At 49.1% G+C, this 12,377-nt stretch overlaps 1 protein-coding gene across 1 annotated transcript; it reads left to right on the forward strand.

The window, feature by feature from the left end:
• The first annotated feature begins 1,992 nt into the window (after positions 1-1,992).
• LOC123115544 (disease resistance protein RGA5-like) lies at positions 1,993-4,286 on the forward strand. Its single transcript, XM_044536677.1, has 2 exons — positions 1,993-2,842; positions 3,355-4,286. Exons 1-2 carry the CDS (start codon positions 2,019-2,021, stop codon positions 3,467-3,469), a joined length of 939 nt encoding a protein of 312 aa, XP_044392612.1. The 5' UTR covers positions 1,993-2,018; the 3' UTR covers positions 3,470-4,286.
• The last annotated feature ends 8,091 nt before the right edge of the window (positions 4,287-12,377 follow it).

A 12,377-nucleotide genomic window follows, 5' to 3' on the forward strand; every position in this document is an offset into this window, starting at 1 on the left:
GGGTTTGTGCTGATACCCCAGCAGAATATTCTATTTTGTTGCACTTGAAACTCTTGTATGACGTGGTGGTGGTTTCGTACACGAGGTGAAATCTATTTCGACGAGGAAGAGGTGAACTCTACGTATATTTGTTCCTGCCTTTCTTAATTAGTTTTTTCTATTATCTATAGGCACATTATTGATCGATCCATCACCTAATCATGCATGTATCTGTGGTTGTTGGGCGGCCCTGTCATATAAGTAGTACAACAAACAAGTGGCTGTAGAAAACAGGTGCCGATTAACAAAGCAATCTCGTTGCGCTACGCGGGCTCTGGTGCTCGTTCGCTCCATTTCTTAATTATACATCAAGTAATCATACTCTATGATTTGATGAGTTGTTTCATTCACATCATCGGACTGGCTACCATGAAACAAAAGGTCCTCTTTCCAGAGAGATTCGAACGGGAACTCTTATATGTGTCCTCCCACACCAGGAGTTAGTCTACGTATTGCTTATTGGTAAGTTAATACGTTGCTAACAACCCAAGCTGGATGACCTTAGACTCGTCATAAAATAACTCAACCAATAAGATAGATCGATTAATTGGTAGTATGTAGGAGGGGTCACATCAGTGTGACTCATCGTTTTTATGATTGACCTGTTGGTGGCCTGCGTGCCATGGTTGTTGGCCGTGACTCTATTTCCGTTGCTCTGGTCGTGTCGTGTGGTTGTTTATCTTGTCGCACTCTGTTTTGTGGTTTTATTTATAAAGTTGGCGTATATCTTTCCTATAAAAAATGTCTTCGGGCTCATTCGGTTTGAAGGAAATTAAAACGTAGGAACTAGGAGTAGTATAGGAATTTGATGAGATGGCAAAGGAATTGACTTGTCTCGTTCATACGTGCAAAATGAACTTTGAGTGGGTGTGTAGCATTTCACTCCTCAAAAAACACAAGAAATGAGTAGTATTCCTACGAAATTTCTAGTACGCATTTCCTACAAACCGAATGCATATACAGAAAATTTTCCTTCGCAATCCTTGTTCCTTTGTTTTTCCTACGAGAATCTTCCAAACCGGTTGAGGCCTTACATTAGTTTAGAAGCGGAAATTCGTTGGTGCTCCCGGGAGCGTGCACTCCTGCACGCGGAAAATATATTTTAAAGTATGAAAAAGTTTCAATCAAAGTTTTGGTGCATACATCTTAATATTATATTTGTGCACGTCAAGTTTCGAAGAAAACCGACATTTTTTATGGCTTGGGTAAAAAAGACAAAATGATGTCTTGAAAAGCATTCATATTTTGTCTTTTTCACACGCGAGACATAAATTGTCGGTTTTTCGTGACACGACTTTGTGAGCATGTACAATATCAAGATGTACGCGTCGAGTTTTTGTTTGGAATTTTTTAGCATTTCAAAATATGTTTAAAATATATTTTAAAAATCAGGAGCACGTACTCCCATGTGCTAAAACGCCACTCTCTTTACAAAGGGAGTACTATCAAATTTTGTGTGGAGAAAGTATACATCCAATTAATGGAGTACTTCGTAGACAGCATGGATGCAATATGCATGGCACCAAGAAACAATTGTTTTGCCGGTTTATCGAATCTCTCATGCAGTACTTTGTTGAGACTTAAGACGTACCAGTATCTGATCCCACTAACATACAATCGCAGATCTAGAGAGAATTTGCATGGGCTAATGTCGACATTGTGTCCTGGGTGCTCTTCCTGACAACCGCACTATAATTTTGAACACATCCAGAGGTTGAGTGCACGGATTAATTTAGTGAAACTTACAATTTGCGCATATGCCTAGCCAGTACAAACCGCACGCGCCCTCGTCCGTGTCAAACTTTGCCTCTCCATTAGTCTAATCAACGTCATAGAAGGGAAAAACCATCTACTACCTCACTGGCATCATCCTAGCCGGCCAGCTAGTATATTAGGTACAGGCAACAAGCTAGCAAGACATCTCAAGAGCCCCAGAAAAAACATACGGAAAGAAACAAAGTAAGCTCGGGAGGGAGGGCATGGCCATCGAGTTTGGCACGGGGGCGATGCGCTCCCTCATCCCCAAGCTGGGCGAGCTGCTCCTCAAGGAGTACAACCTGAAAGACACTGTGAAGAAGGGAATTAAGGACCTCAAAGCCGAGCTCGAGACGATGCATGCTGCTCTTGAGAAGGTCTCCAATATGCCGCTGGACCAGCTTGACTCACAAGTCATGATCTGGGCAAACGAAGTAAGGGAGTTGTCCTTCGCCATCGAGGACAGCCTCGACTCATCCATGGTGCGAATCGACAGTCTTGAGCCGACCAAGCCACGAACCTTCAAGGGCTTCATCAAGAAGACCCGCAACAAGGTTAGCAAGTTCAAGATTCGCCATAAACTAGCCGAGGACATCAAAGAGGTCAAGATTCAAGTTAGGGAGGTGAAGGAACGGCATGAAAGGTACAAGATCAGTGATGTTGTGGCTAATCCCACCACAACAACGGTTGACCCTCGTCTGTTGGCCATGTACACAAAGATGCCTGACCTTGTTGGCATTGAAAAGGCGATTGATGAGCTAACAAACAAGTTGTCTGAGGGTGATGATCCGTCCGGGAGAACACTCAAGACAGTCTCCATTGTTGGGTTCGGAGGACTGGGCAAAACAACTCTTGCTAAAGCAGTGCATGACAAGATGAGGAAGTCATTTGATTGTGGTGCTTTTGTTTCGGTGGGTCGAAATCCTGACATAAAGAAAATTCTCAAGGACATCCTTCTTGCACTTGACAGGCAAATGTATATGGATGCATCAACAATGGATGAAATGCAACTCATCAACCAGCTACGGGAATTCCTCGCAGACAAGAGGTAATCATTACTCCCACCTCTAAGCTAAACCAGTCTATGCCTTCCTCATGTTGCTTTGTATGCTGTGGTTAGTCTCTTTTGCAAACTGTCCCAAATTACGAAGGCGTATTTAGGCTTTGGTCAAACAAAGAAGAAATATGATGTACTCCCTCCGCCCCGAATTAATTGTCTTAGATTTGTCTAGATACAGATGTAATTACTTTTTTTTTGAAAGGTCCACTTTAGTCGATTCTCAAAAGCTAGGTGTGCACATGATCCGTTTTCTTTGAGCATAGTTAAATCCAACTTAAATGCTCTGGAAATTACTTGCATTTTCTTGTTCCTAGCTAACTCTTAATTTTCCTGTCTCTTTTTTTTTGCCTTTATCATTAAGTGCTTTGTAAAGCAGGTTTTATATGATTGGCAGCCTTTTTTTTAATCTTCATGGTGGGCATGCTTCGCATTTAGACAGATAGTACTACTCTGGATAGTTTTACTAATTTAACCATATATAATCCTTCTCGTTCAAATAGGTACTTGATTATTATTGATGACATATGGGACATACCAACATGGGAACTGATTAATTGTGCAATGGTGGATAGTTGCTCTGGAAATAGAATAATCATAACTACTCGTATTTCTTGAGTTGCTGAAAAAGTTGGTGGTGCTTACAGCATGAAACCACTTTCTGGTGAGAACTCTAAAAGATTATTCTTTTCTAGAACATTTGGTGACGATCAAAGCGTCCTTCTTGATAAACAATATGATGAAATGTCCAAGAAAATTTTATGGAGATGTGGTGGTGTGCCATTATCTATCACTACAATAGCTAGCCTGCTTGCTGGGAAACGAAGGGAGGCCTGGTCCGAGGTATATGAATCTATTGGTTTTGGGCATGAAAAGAATGAAGCTGTTGAGAACACGAGAAAAATTATGTCCTTTAGCTATTATGATCTGCCCTCTTGTCTAAAGACATGTTTGTTGCACTTGAGAATTTTTCCTGAAGATACCACCTTCGGGAAAAAAACATTAATATGGATGTGGATTGCAGAGGGTTTTATCATTGATAAACCAGGGACACAATTATTTGAGTTGGGGGAGAGCTACTTGAATGAGCTTGTAAACAGAAACATGATCCAACAGGTAGAGCCACGTCATATGGGAAGCCTATCTGGTTGCAGTGTTCATGATATGGTGTATGATTTAATATGCTCCTTGTCAAGTCAAGTGAACTTCATCACAATATATGATAAGCACCAACAGGCAGTCACATTTTCGCGTGTCCGTAGATTAGCCATTCACAGAGGAAGTATGGAGCAGATTAACCCTGGCATGGAGATGGGACATGTGAAGTCATTCAATGCTGTGGAGTGGCGAAACATCAGGATGCCCTCCCTTCTGAGCTTCAGAGCATTACGTGTACTGGTGTTTTTCAAATGTGGTTTTTCTACGGGAAGTTGTGATCTGAAGCATGTTAGAAAGTTGGTTCATCTGAGGTACCTTGGGCTAGTGGACACACCTGCTGTGGAGCTACCGAAAGACATAGGACATGACCTCAACTTCCTGCAAACGCTGGACGTCAGGGGAAGTGGCATAAAAGAATTGCCGCCAACCATCGGTGAGCTAACTAAACTGATGTGCTTGCGTGCTAGCAAGGGTACAAGATTTACGTCCGAGATAGGGAAGCTCACCTCCCTCGTTGAGCTGGACCTGTCCTCGGCTGACAAGTCCGCACACTTGTTCACACAGCTGGGTAATCTGAGGGAGGTGAGGACGCTCAATATATGGTTTGAACCGATAGACGAGAGCTGCAGGCACAAGGATCTGGTGGGTTCATTGGGCAGCATGCGCAGGCTCCAGCAGCTGAGGGTCGGGTTTCACTCAGCGAAGGAAATCCTTGTCGACGGCTGGGAAGAGTGGACGCCCCCTTCGCTGCTCCGTGAGCTGGGGTTGTATCACATACTTTTACCCAGGCGGCCGTTGTGGCTGGACTCCTCGTGTGTTCCGCTCCTCTCCACCCTCAGGTTGGAACTGGAGGTGGTTTCGGAACAGGATATGCAAATCCTCGGGACGCTCCCTTCCCTCCGCCACCTCTACCTCCAGATATACAAGATGAAGGTGTTTTCGTATACTGTTGGTAGCGACGAGTTTCAGAAACTGAGGCATCTTAAAATCACTGTGGAGATCATGACATGTGGAGAGGGAGTCCTACCAATGCTTGAGGAACTGAGATGTTGTGCCACCGTGAGAGGAAAGGGCGGTTTTGGTCTGATGCCAGGAAACATGCCCTGTCTTCAGCATGTCACCTATGAGCTTAACTGCCAGCATAGCACTGCTGACGAAGTGGAAGAGGCAGAAATAGCCATGAGGTACATGGCCCAAATCCACCCCAACCACCCCACGCTGGAAATAGAAAGAATCAATGAGGATTATGCCGGACCTGCGGAGGTTTCAGCTCCCCACAAGGAGGTATGTAATGTGCTATACGCGGACTGGATACATGCATACATATCATACAATAGTGCTACTTTAAATCGATCGTTGCAACTTTATTTTGTGTAACTTCCCATTCATTCATATGCATGTATGCTACTCCCTCCGCTCCTAAATATAAGTCTTTTGAGGAATTCCACTACGAATTACATACGGATGTATATAGACACATTCTAGAATGTAGATTCAGTCATTTTGCTCCGTTTGTAGTCTATATTGAAATCTCTAAAAAGACTTATATTTAAGAAGAGGGAGTACTACTTAGGCTGGTTATAGTGGGATGTAAATTAGACTGTACTGATGCTCAAAAAAAAACATTGATATGTTACTAGTCCAAAACATAATATATGTGTGATATCATGCAAGGTTGATGAAGTGTGTAGACACATTTTTTAATGTAAATCATCTTGTCTCGTAGTGCATTATGTTATCGTAACAGAGACATCTCCCTTTTTCTTTATTAACTACTTTTCACGTAAGCAAATTTATCTTGAGATGCATTATGCTACTAGCTAGGTTACCCACACTACGACCAGTCTTAGATCATGGCTAATAGCAGCATCTCCAACAGTGTGCCGATACTTATTTTGAGGTCACTCTCTCTCCTGTTTAATCTCTTTTCTTCTATTTTATTCTTTCATTTAATGGACCCACTTGTCATACTCTTTCTCCATCAACACGGTACCCGTGTCTAGATCGTTTCTTGTACGGGGAAATGGTTTTCATGTACTCAACATTTTACTCCTCCACGTCAGCCAAGAAAGGACAAGCTAACAGTTGACGGAGATGCCATATAGCCAACTGCTGATTATAGGATGTTGTCATGTCATTTATAGTCAATTCGATAATTAACATGTATATTAGTTAGCTAAAAAGAAATACTATTTTATTAGCACATGGCCTCCCTAACACCTTCACAAAAAAAATTGGTGCCTGTCCTACAACTAGCTCTTATTAACCGACTGCCCTCCTTTGTTCTTTATGTTTTTCTCTTTCTTCGAACTCAGCAAATATATAATATTAAATTTCTTATAGCCCGCTTACATCATCTTACTAGCTTTTATGCTAATCTAATCGACTAATCCAGCCGGTGACTGGAAGTGCTGAGGCGGACAAAAAGACATCTGATACAACAAACAAAGAGGAGGAGGCGGTGACGAGCCTACCTTAATTGAATCATTTTGATTTTCTCACCTGCCAGCTTAAATACTATGAAGGTACTAGGTTCATGTACACCACTCTCTGCTCCAAATTTTTATCGACATTCACATGTGTCTGTTTTTCCATATTACTTCGATCCCACTAGGAATATGGCACACTAATTAGTTTTCAACAAATTATGCAGTAAATACTTTTGTTCTTTCTCTACATCAAGCTTAATTAACAATTTCAAAAGATTTGTCACAAAAAATGGGCATCCCAAAGGACATGTTGCAACTTTGTGCCTTGGAATCATTTTTTACTCCCAAATTTCTTTTACCCGTGGGTTAATGAGTCCTATGTGAGAGCCGAGAAGAGCATATAGGACTCGAAATGTGCGAGCCGTTAGGTGTACGGTTGGGCGACTGCGTGGGCGACTGCGTGCCTGCGCCGGAGCGGGGGCCGGCCATGGCGGTGACGGAGGATTGGTCCGTGGTCCGTCGCGGCGCGGGCTCTTCCCAGGTGAGCGGCGTGGAGGGACCGCCGGCTCACCGCCGGCGGGGGTTGGTGCCTGCCACAACCGCTTCTGGGCGTTGGCGGAGGAGGATGAGGGCGACGATGCGGAGGTGGAGCGCTATCTGCGCGCGGTGCCGGACGGGCCATCGATCAGAGACATTGTGGCCTTCGCGGCGACGGAGAGAGAGGCGGGCTCGAGGCGCGGGAGGCGCTTTGTGCCGGGCGGTCGTGGCTTCAGGGCCATGGCCTCGCGCATCTGGCAGCTGTCACTGTCGGTGCGTGCGGGCTCGGGAGCTGGAGCAGCGTCGGGGGCGGCGCGGCTAATCAGGTCCAAGGCTACAACGTGCCTTCTGGAGGACAGGCCGGCACAGTCCAGGGAGGACTATCCGCGCCTGTCGGCTCCACCTGCCTCGGCGGCGGAGGCGTCGTGTGGAAGGGAGGAGAGGCGCTCCTCTTCGGGGCCTAGGGTTGGGCCAATGGGCCGGTCTCGGCTGATAGGCCTGGGTCATCTACGGGTACGGGGCTGGCCAAGGGTGGGGGACCTGGGCCGGTTGGCCTGTCTGGATCGTTTTCTGGCCTGCAGGTGGGGCAGGGTCAGGAGACTGGCCTGGACTCGCGGCCCCTTGCGCCTCCTCGGCCCATGGTGGCTCGGCCCGACCCACGACCGTCCGCGGGCTATAAATGGATGCGGCGGGGCTGCCTGGATCCCCATTTAGGGTTTCTAGCCACCACTCGCGAGGTACGGCGCCTCAGTCACTCCGCACGCATCCTCAAGATCTGCCCTCCCCCTCCCCCCTTCTCAAATCTTTCGCGGCGGTGGTGATGGGCGACCGACGCGCCGACAAGCAGCCGATGGAGATCTCTGATCCGGAGGCGGAGATGCGCAGGGAGCGCGAGCTGCGTGACAAGGCGAAATGCGTGATGCGCGAGCGCTCAGGAGGGCGTGAGGCCAGAGATGAGCGCGGTGGTGCTCGCGACTATGCCGGGCGCGAGGGGGATTGGGGTCCTCCTACCCCGTGGTGGATCCAGCAGCAAGAGCGCAAGAAGAAGAAGATGAAGAAAATATGCCCTAGAGACAATAATAAAGTTATTGTTTATTTCCTTATATCATGATAAATGTTTATTATTCATGCTAGAATTGTATTAACCGGAAACATGATACATGTGTGAATACATAGACAAACATATAGTCACTAGTATGCCTCTACTTGACTAGCTCATTAATCAAAGATGGTTATGTTTCCTAACCATAGACATGTGTTGTCATTTGATTAATGGGATCACATCATTAGGAGAATGATGTGATTGACATGACCCATTCCGTTAGCATAGCACTTGATCGTTTAGTATATTGCTATTCCTTTCTTCATGACTTATACATGTTCCTGTAACTATGAGATTATGCAACTCCCGTTTACCGGAGGAACACTTTGGGTGCTACCAAACGTCACAACGTAACTGGGTGATTATAAAGGAGTACTACAGGTGTCTCCAAAGGTACATGTTGGGTTGGCGTATTTCGAGATTAGGTTTTGTCACTCCGATTGTCGGAGAGGTATCTCTGGGCCCTCTCTGGGCCCTCTCGGTAATGCACATCACTATATCTAATAAAGATCGATATATTGGACGACTATATTTGGAGTTCGGAAAGGTTCCGAGTGATTCGGGTATTTTTCGGAGTACCGGAGAGTTACGGGAATTCGCCGGGGAGTATATGGGCCTTATTGGGCCATACGGGAATAGAGGAGAGAGGCCGAAAGGAAGGAGGGGCGCAGCCCCCCTCTGGTCCGAATTGGACAAGGGGTGCGACCCCCTTTTCCTTCCTCCACTCCCCCTCTTTCCTCCCTTCTCCTACTCCAACAAGGAAGGAGGGAGTCCTACTCCCGGTGGGAGTAGGACTCCCTTTGGCGCGCCCCTCCTAGGCCGGCCGCCCCCTCCCCCTTGCTCCTTTATATACGGGGGCAGGGGGCACCTCTAGGCAGAACAACAATTGATCCTTTGGATCTCTTATCCGTGTGCGGTGCCCCCCTCCACGATAATCCACCTCGATAATATCGTAGCGGTGCTTAGGCGAAGCCCTGCGTTGGTAGAACATCAAGATTGTCACCACGCCGTCGTGCTGACGGAACTCTCCTTCGACACTCGGCTGGATCGGAGTTCGACGGACGTCATCGAGTTGAACATGTGCTAGAACTCAGAGGTGCCATAGTTTTGGTGCTTGATTGGTTGGGCCGTGAAGACATATGACTACATCAACCGCGTTGTTATAATGCTTCCGCTTACGGTCTACGAGGGTACGTGGACATTACTCTCCCCTCTCGTTGCTATGGATCACCATGATCTTGCGTGTGCGTAGGATTTTTTTTTGAAATTACTACGTTCCCCAACAGAAGAAGGTCCTCCAGTGCCGGCGCGAGCTTGAGAGGAAGCATGAGGCGATCCATACCCTGGTGGGGGCCATGGGGATCCGTTGGACAAGCAGCAGCGTGCGCCCGCAGATCCACTGGCGGTGGCGTTGCCCTCCTCGTCCAAGGGAACGGCGGAGGAGGCCATTCCGGTGGAGGAGGCACCGGACGTTGAGTGCTTGAAGTGCGGGCGCCTTGGTCACTATCAATCTAAGTGCAAGTTCTTACCCCTATGTGTTCTCTGCAAGGAAGAAGGGCACGCGTCCGCCCATTGCCCGACGAGGGGCCATCAACCGCGGCTTCAAATCATGGGCAGTGCTATCTATGGGGAGGGCTTTTTCTGCCTCGAGTTCAAAGACGAGGATGAGGCCGAAGCCCCCATCGATGCTCGCATCAAGAACGCGGCCATCCTCTCCGCGGAGCCGGGGAAGCTGAACCTCCGCATCCTCAAGCAAGAGCTGAAGCACATGGTAACGTGCGACTGGGATTGGGAGGTCACTCAAGTGGGAGATGATGATTTCGTGGTGGTCTTTCCGTCGGCCGATCTGTTACACATGGCGAAATCGAGCGGGAAGCATTTTCTGTCTATCAATGACGTCACTACACGTGTGCGTCACATGCTACATGAGGAGATCCAACCGATGGTGATGCCTGGGACTTGAGTTCGGATCTATGGCATCCCAAAGAAGCACCGGTGTGAGGACCACATCAGGGAGGGGTTCCGGATGCTGGGTCGGCTAACCGTGGTCGATGAGCTGTCGCTGATCAGGTTGGGACCTGTTCGGATGAAGCTGGCTTGCAAGGCCCCAGAGAAGCTTAACGGAGTCGTCGAGGTGTGGTTCAACCACGAGGGTTACCAGATCAAGGCCAAATGTGAGACCCTGCCCAAGCGGGGCGATGAGCGGGCACTGCACAGCTCTGGCCCCTCCAATCCCCCCCCTAAGATGCGGATCCGTCAAAGGATGCATGGTTTTCGGGCAACTCCAAGTAGGGCAGGGCCGAACCAGACAAGAGCCAGCAAGGGGGCGAGGGCGCCCCTAGTGCTACGGCGAACCAGGACTCTAAGATGCTCGACATGGGGGAAGAACAAGACGACAGCGTCCAGGATACATCCATTGACATGGAAACTTGGGACAAGTTGGGAGCACTGTCAGTGGGTGCTGGAGCCATTGGGGTGGCGACCCAGGACACGGCAGTGAGTGTGCCTCCGCTCGCTCGATCTCTGGAGCTGTCCATCAATGAATATGGGTCCAACCTCTCGGACCCGATCCAGGAGGGGGCGTCTCTCCCTAACTCATCTCCAGCAGCCGTGGGGGCGGACTCTGGTTGCATGGTGAACGTGGATGCCAACCTGTCGCCTGCTCCGCATCGCGGTTCCAACAGCGCCGGGCGGCAACCCAAGAATACGGCGGGGAGGAAGCCGGCTAACAAGCAGACGATGACCGTGGCGGCGGTGGCTACGTCTGACCTTGGTGGAGATTTGGGGGCGGCGCTGGGGACGGCTGGAGCGTGCAGCAAGGCCAAGCGCTCCAAGGCGACTCCGGTGGTGCAGAGAGCACCTAGCGTGCGGGCCAAGGCCAAGCCGGGGGAGCTGTCATCCATGGAAAGCGCCAAGCTCCGCATCGCTGACAAGAGCATGGACTCCTCAGGTAACCCCTTGCCCTCTTACCTATTCTTAATGCTTTCTCAGACGATCACCTGGCGACCATTCTTGATGATTGTGGAGTGGCGATTAGTGGTCCTAAGAGCGATATTATCCCTCTCGTTCGCACTAGGGAAGAGGCGCAAGCAGCGCTGGCTGCTGCGGCTACCCGTTGTGCTGATAGCAATTTGTTAGCCATCGTACCAGTAGGGGATGGTGACGAGGTCATGCCCGATGAAGCGACACAAGCTAGGGAAGCTGGTGTCCTTCCTTCCAATGGTCGTGTGCCAACTAGGAAGAGAGTGGCGAAGGCGGTGACCTCTCGGGGTGTGCGCCTATGCAATAGGATTATCTAGATGAGGTACATGTTCTGGAATATACGTGGTGTTGGGGAACGTTGCAGAAAACAAAAATTTTCCTACTCGCTTCACCAAGATCATCTAGGAGTTCATCTAGCAACGAGTCATTGGATGCATCTACGTACCTTGTAGATCGCGAGCGGAAGCGTTCAAAGAACGGGGATGATGTAGTCGAACACGACGTGATCCAAATCACCGGAGATCCTAGCACCGAACGGACGGCACCTCCGCGTTCAACACACGTACGGAACAGCCACGTCTCCTCCTTCTTGATCCAGCAAGGGAGGGAGGAGAGGTTGAGGGAGATGGCACCAGCAGCAGCACGACGGCGTGGTGTTGATGGAGCTGCAGTACTCCGGCAGAGCTTCGCTAAGCGCTATGGAGTTGGAGGAGGTGTTGGGGAGGGAGAAGGAGGCAACCTAAGGCCAAGGACTCAAGGTATGAAGTCCCTCCTCTCCCCCACTATATATAGGGGTGCCAAGGGGGGGTGGCCGGCCCTAGGAGATCCAATCTCCTAGGGGGTGCGGCGGCCTAGGGGGGTTTCCCTCCCCCCCAAGGCACCTAGGAGGTGCCTTACCCTCCTAGGACTCTTGCCCCCCTTAACCCTAGGCGCATGGGCCTATGTGGGGCTGGTGCCCTTGGCCCAAGCAGGCCAAGGCGCACCCCCTACAGCCCATGTGGCCCCCGGGGATGGGTGGCCCCACCCGGTGGGCCCCCGGGACCCCTCCGGTGGTCCCGGTATAATACCGATAACCCCGAAACTTGTCCCGATGCCCGAAACAGGACTTCCCATATATAAATCTTTACCTCCGGACCATTCCGGAACTCTTCGTGACGTCCGGGATCTCATCCGGGACTCCGAACAACATTCGGGTTACTGCATATACATATCCCTACAACCCTAGCGTAACCGAACCTTAAGTGTGTAGACCCTACGGGTTCGAGAGACAAGCAGACATGACCGAGACGACTCTCCGGTCAATAACCAACAGCGGGAT

Source organism: Triticum aestivum, chromosome 5B, assembly GCF_018294505.1.
Source record: "Triticum aestivum cultivar Chinese Spring chromosome 5B, IWGSC CS RefSeq v2.1, whole genome shotgun sequence".
Taxonomy (NCBI): Eukaryota; Viridiplantae; Streptophyta; class Magnoliopsida; order Poales; family Poaceae; genus Triticum; species Triticum aestivum.

What these genes read in the sequence shown, in the direction of transcription:
- LOC123115544 (XM_044536677.1), top strand. Translation starts at nt 2,019, where the DNA reads ATGGCCATCGAGTTTGGCACGGGGGCGATGCGCTCCCTCATCCCCAAG. An exon ending in GAATTCCTCGCAGACAAGAG is followed by an intron (nt 2,843 to 3,354) that starts GTAATCATTACT and finishes TCGTTCAAATAG; the next exon opens with GTACTTGATTATTATTGATG.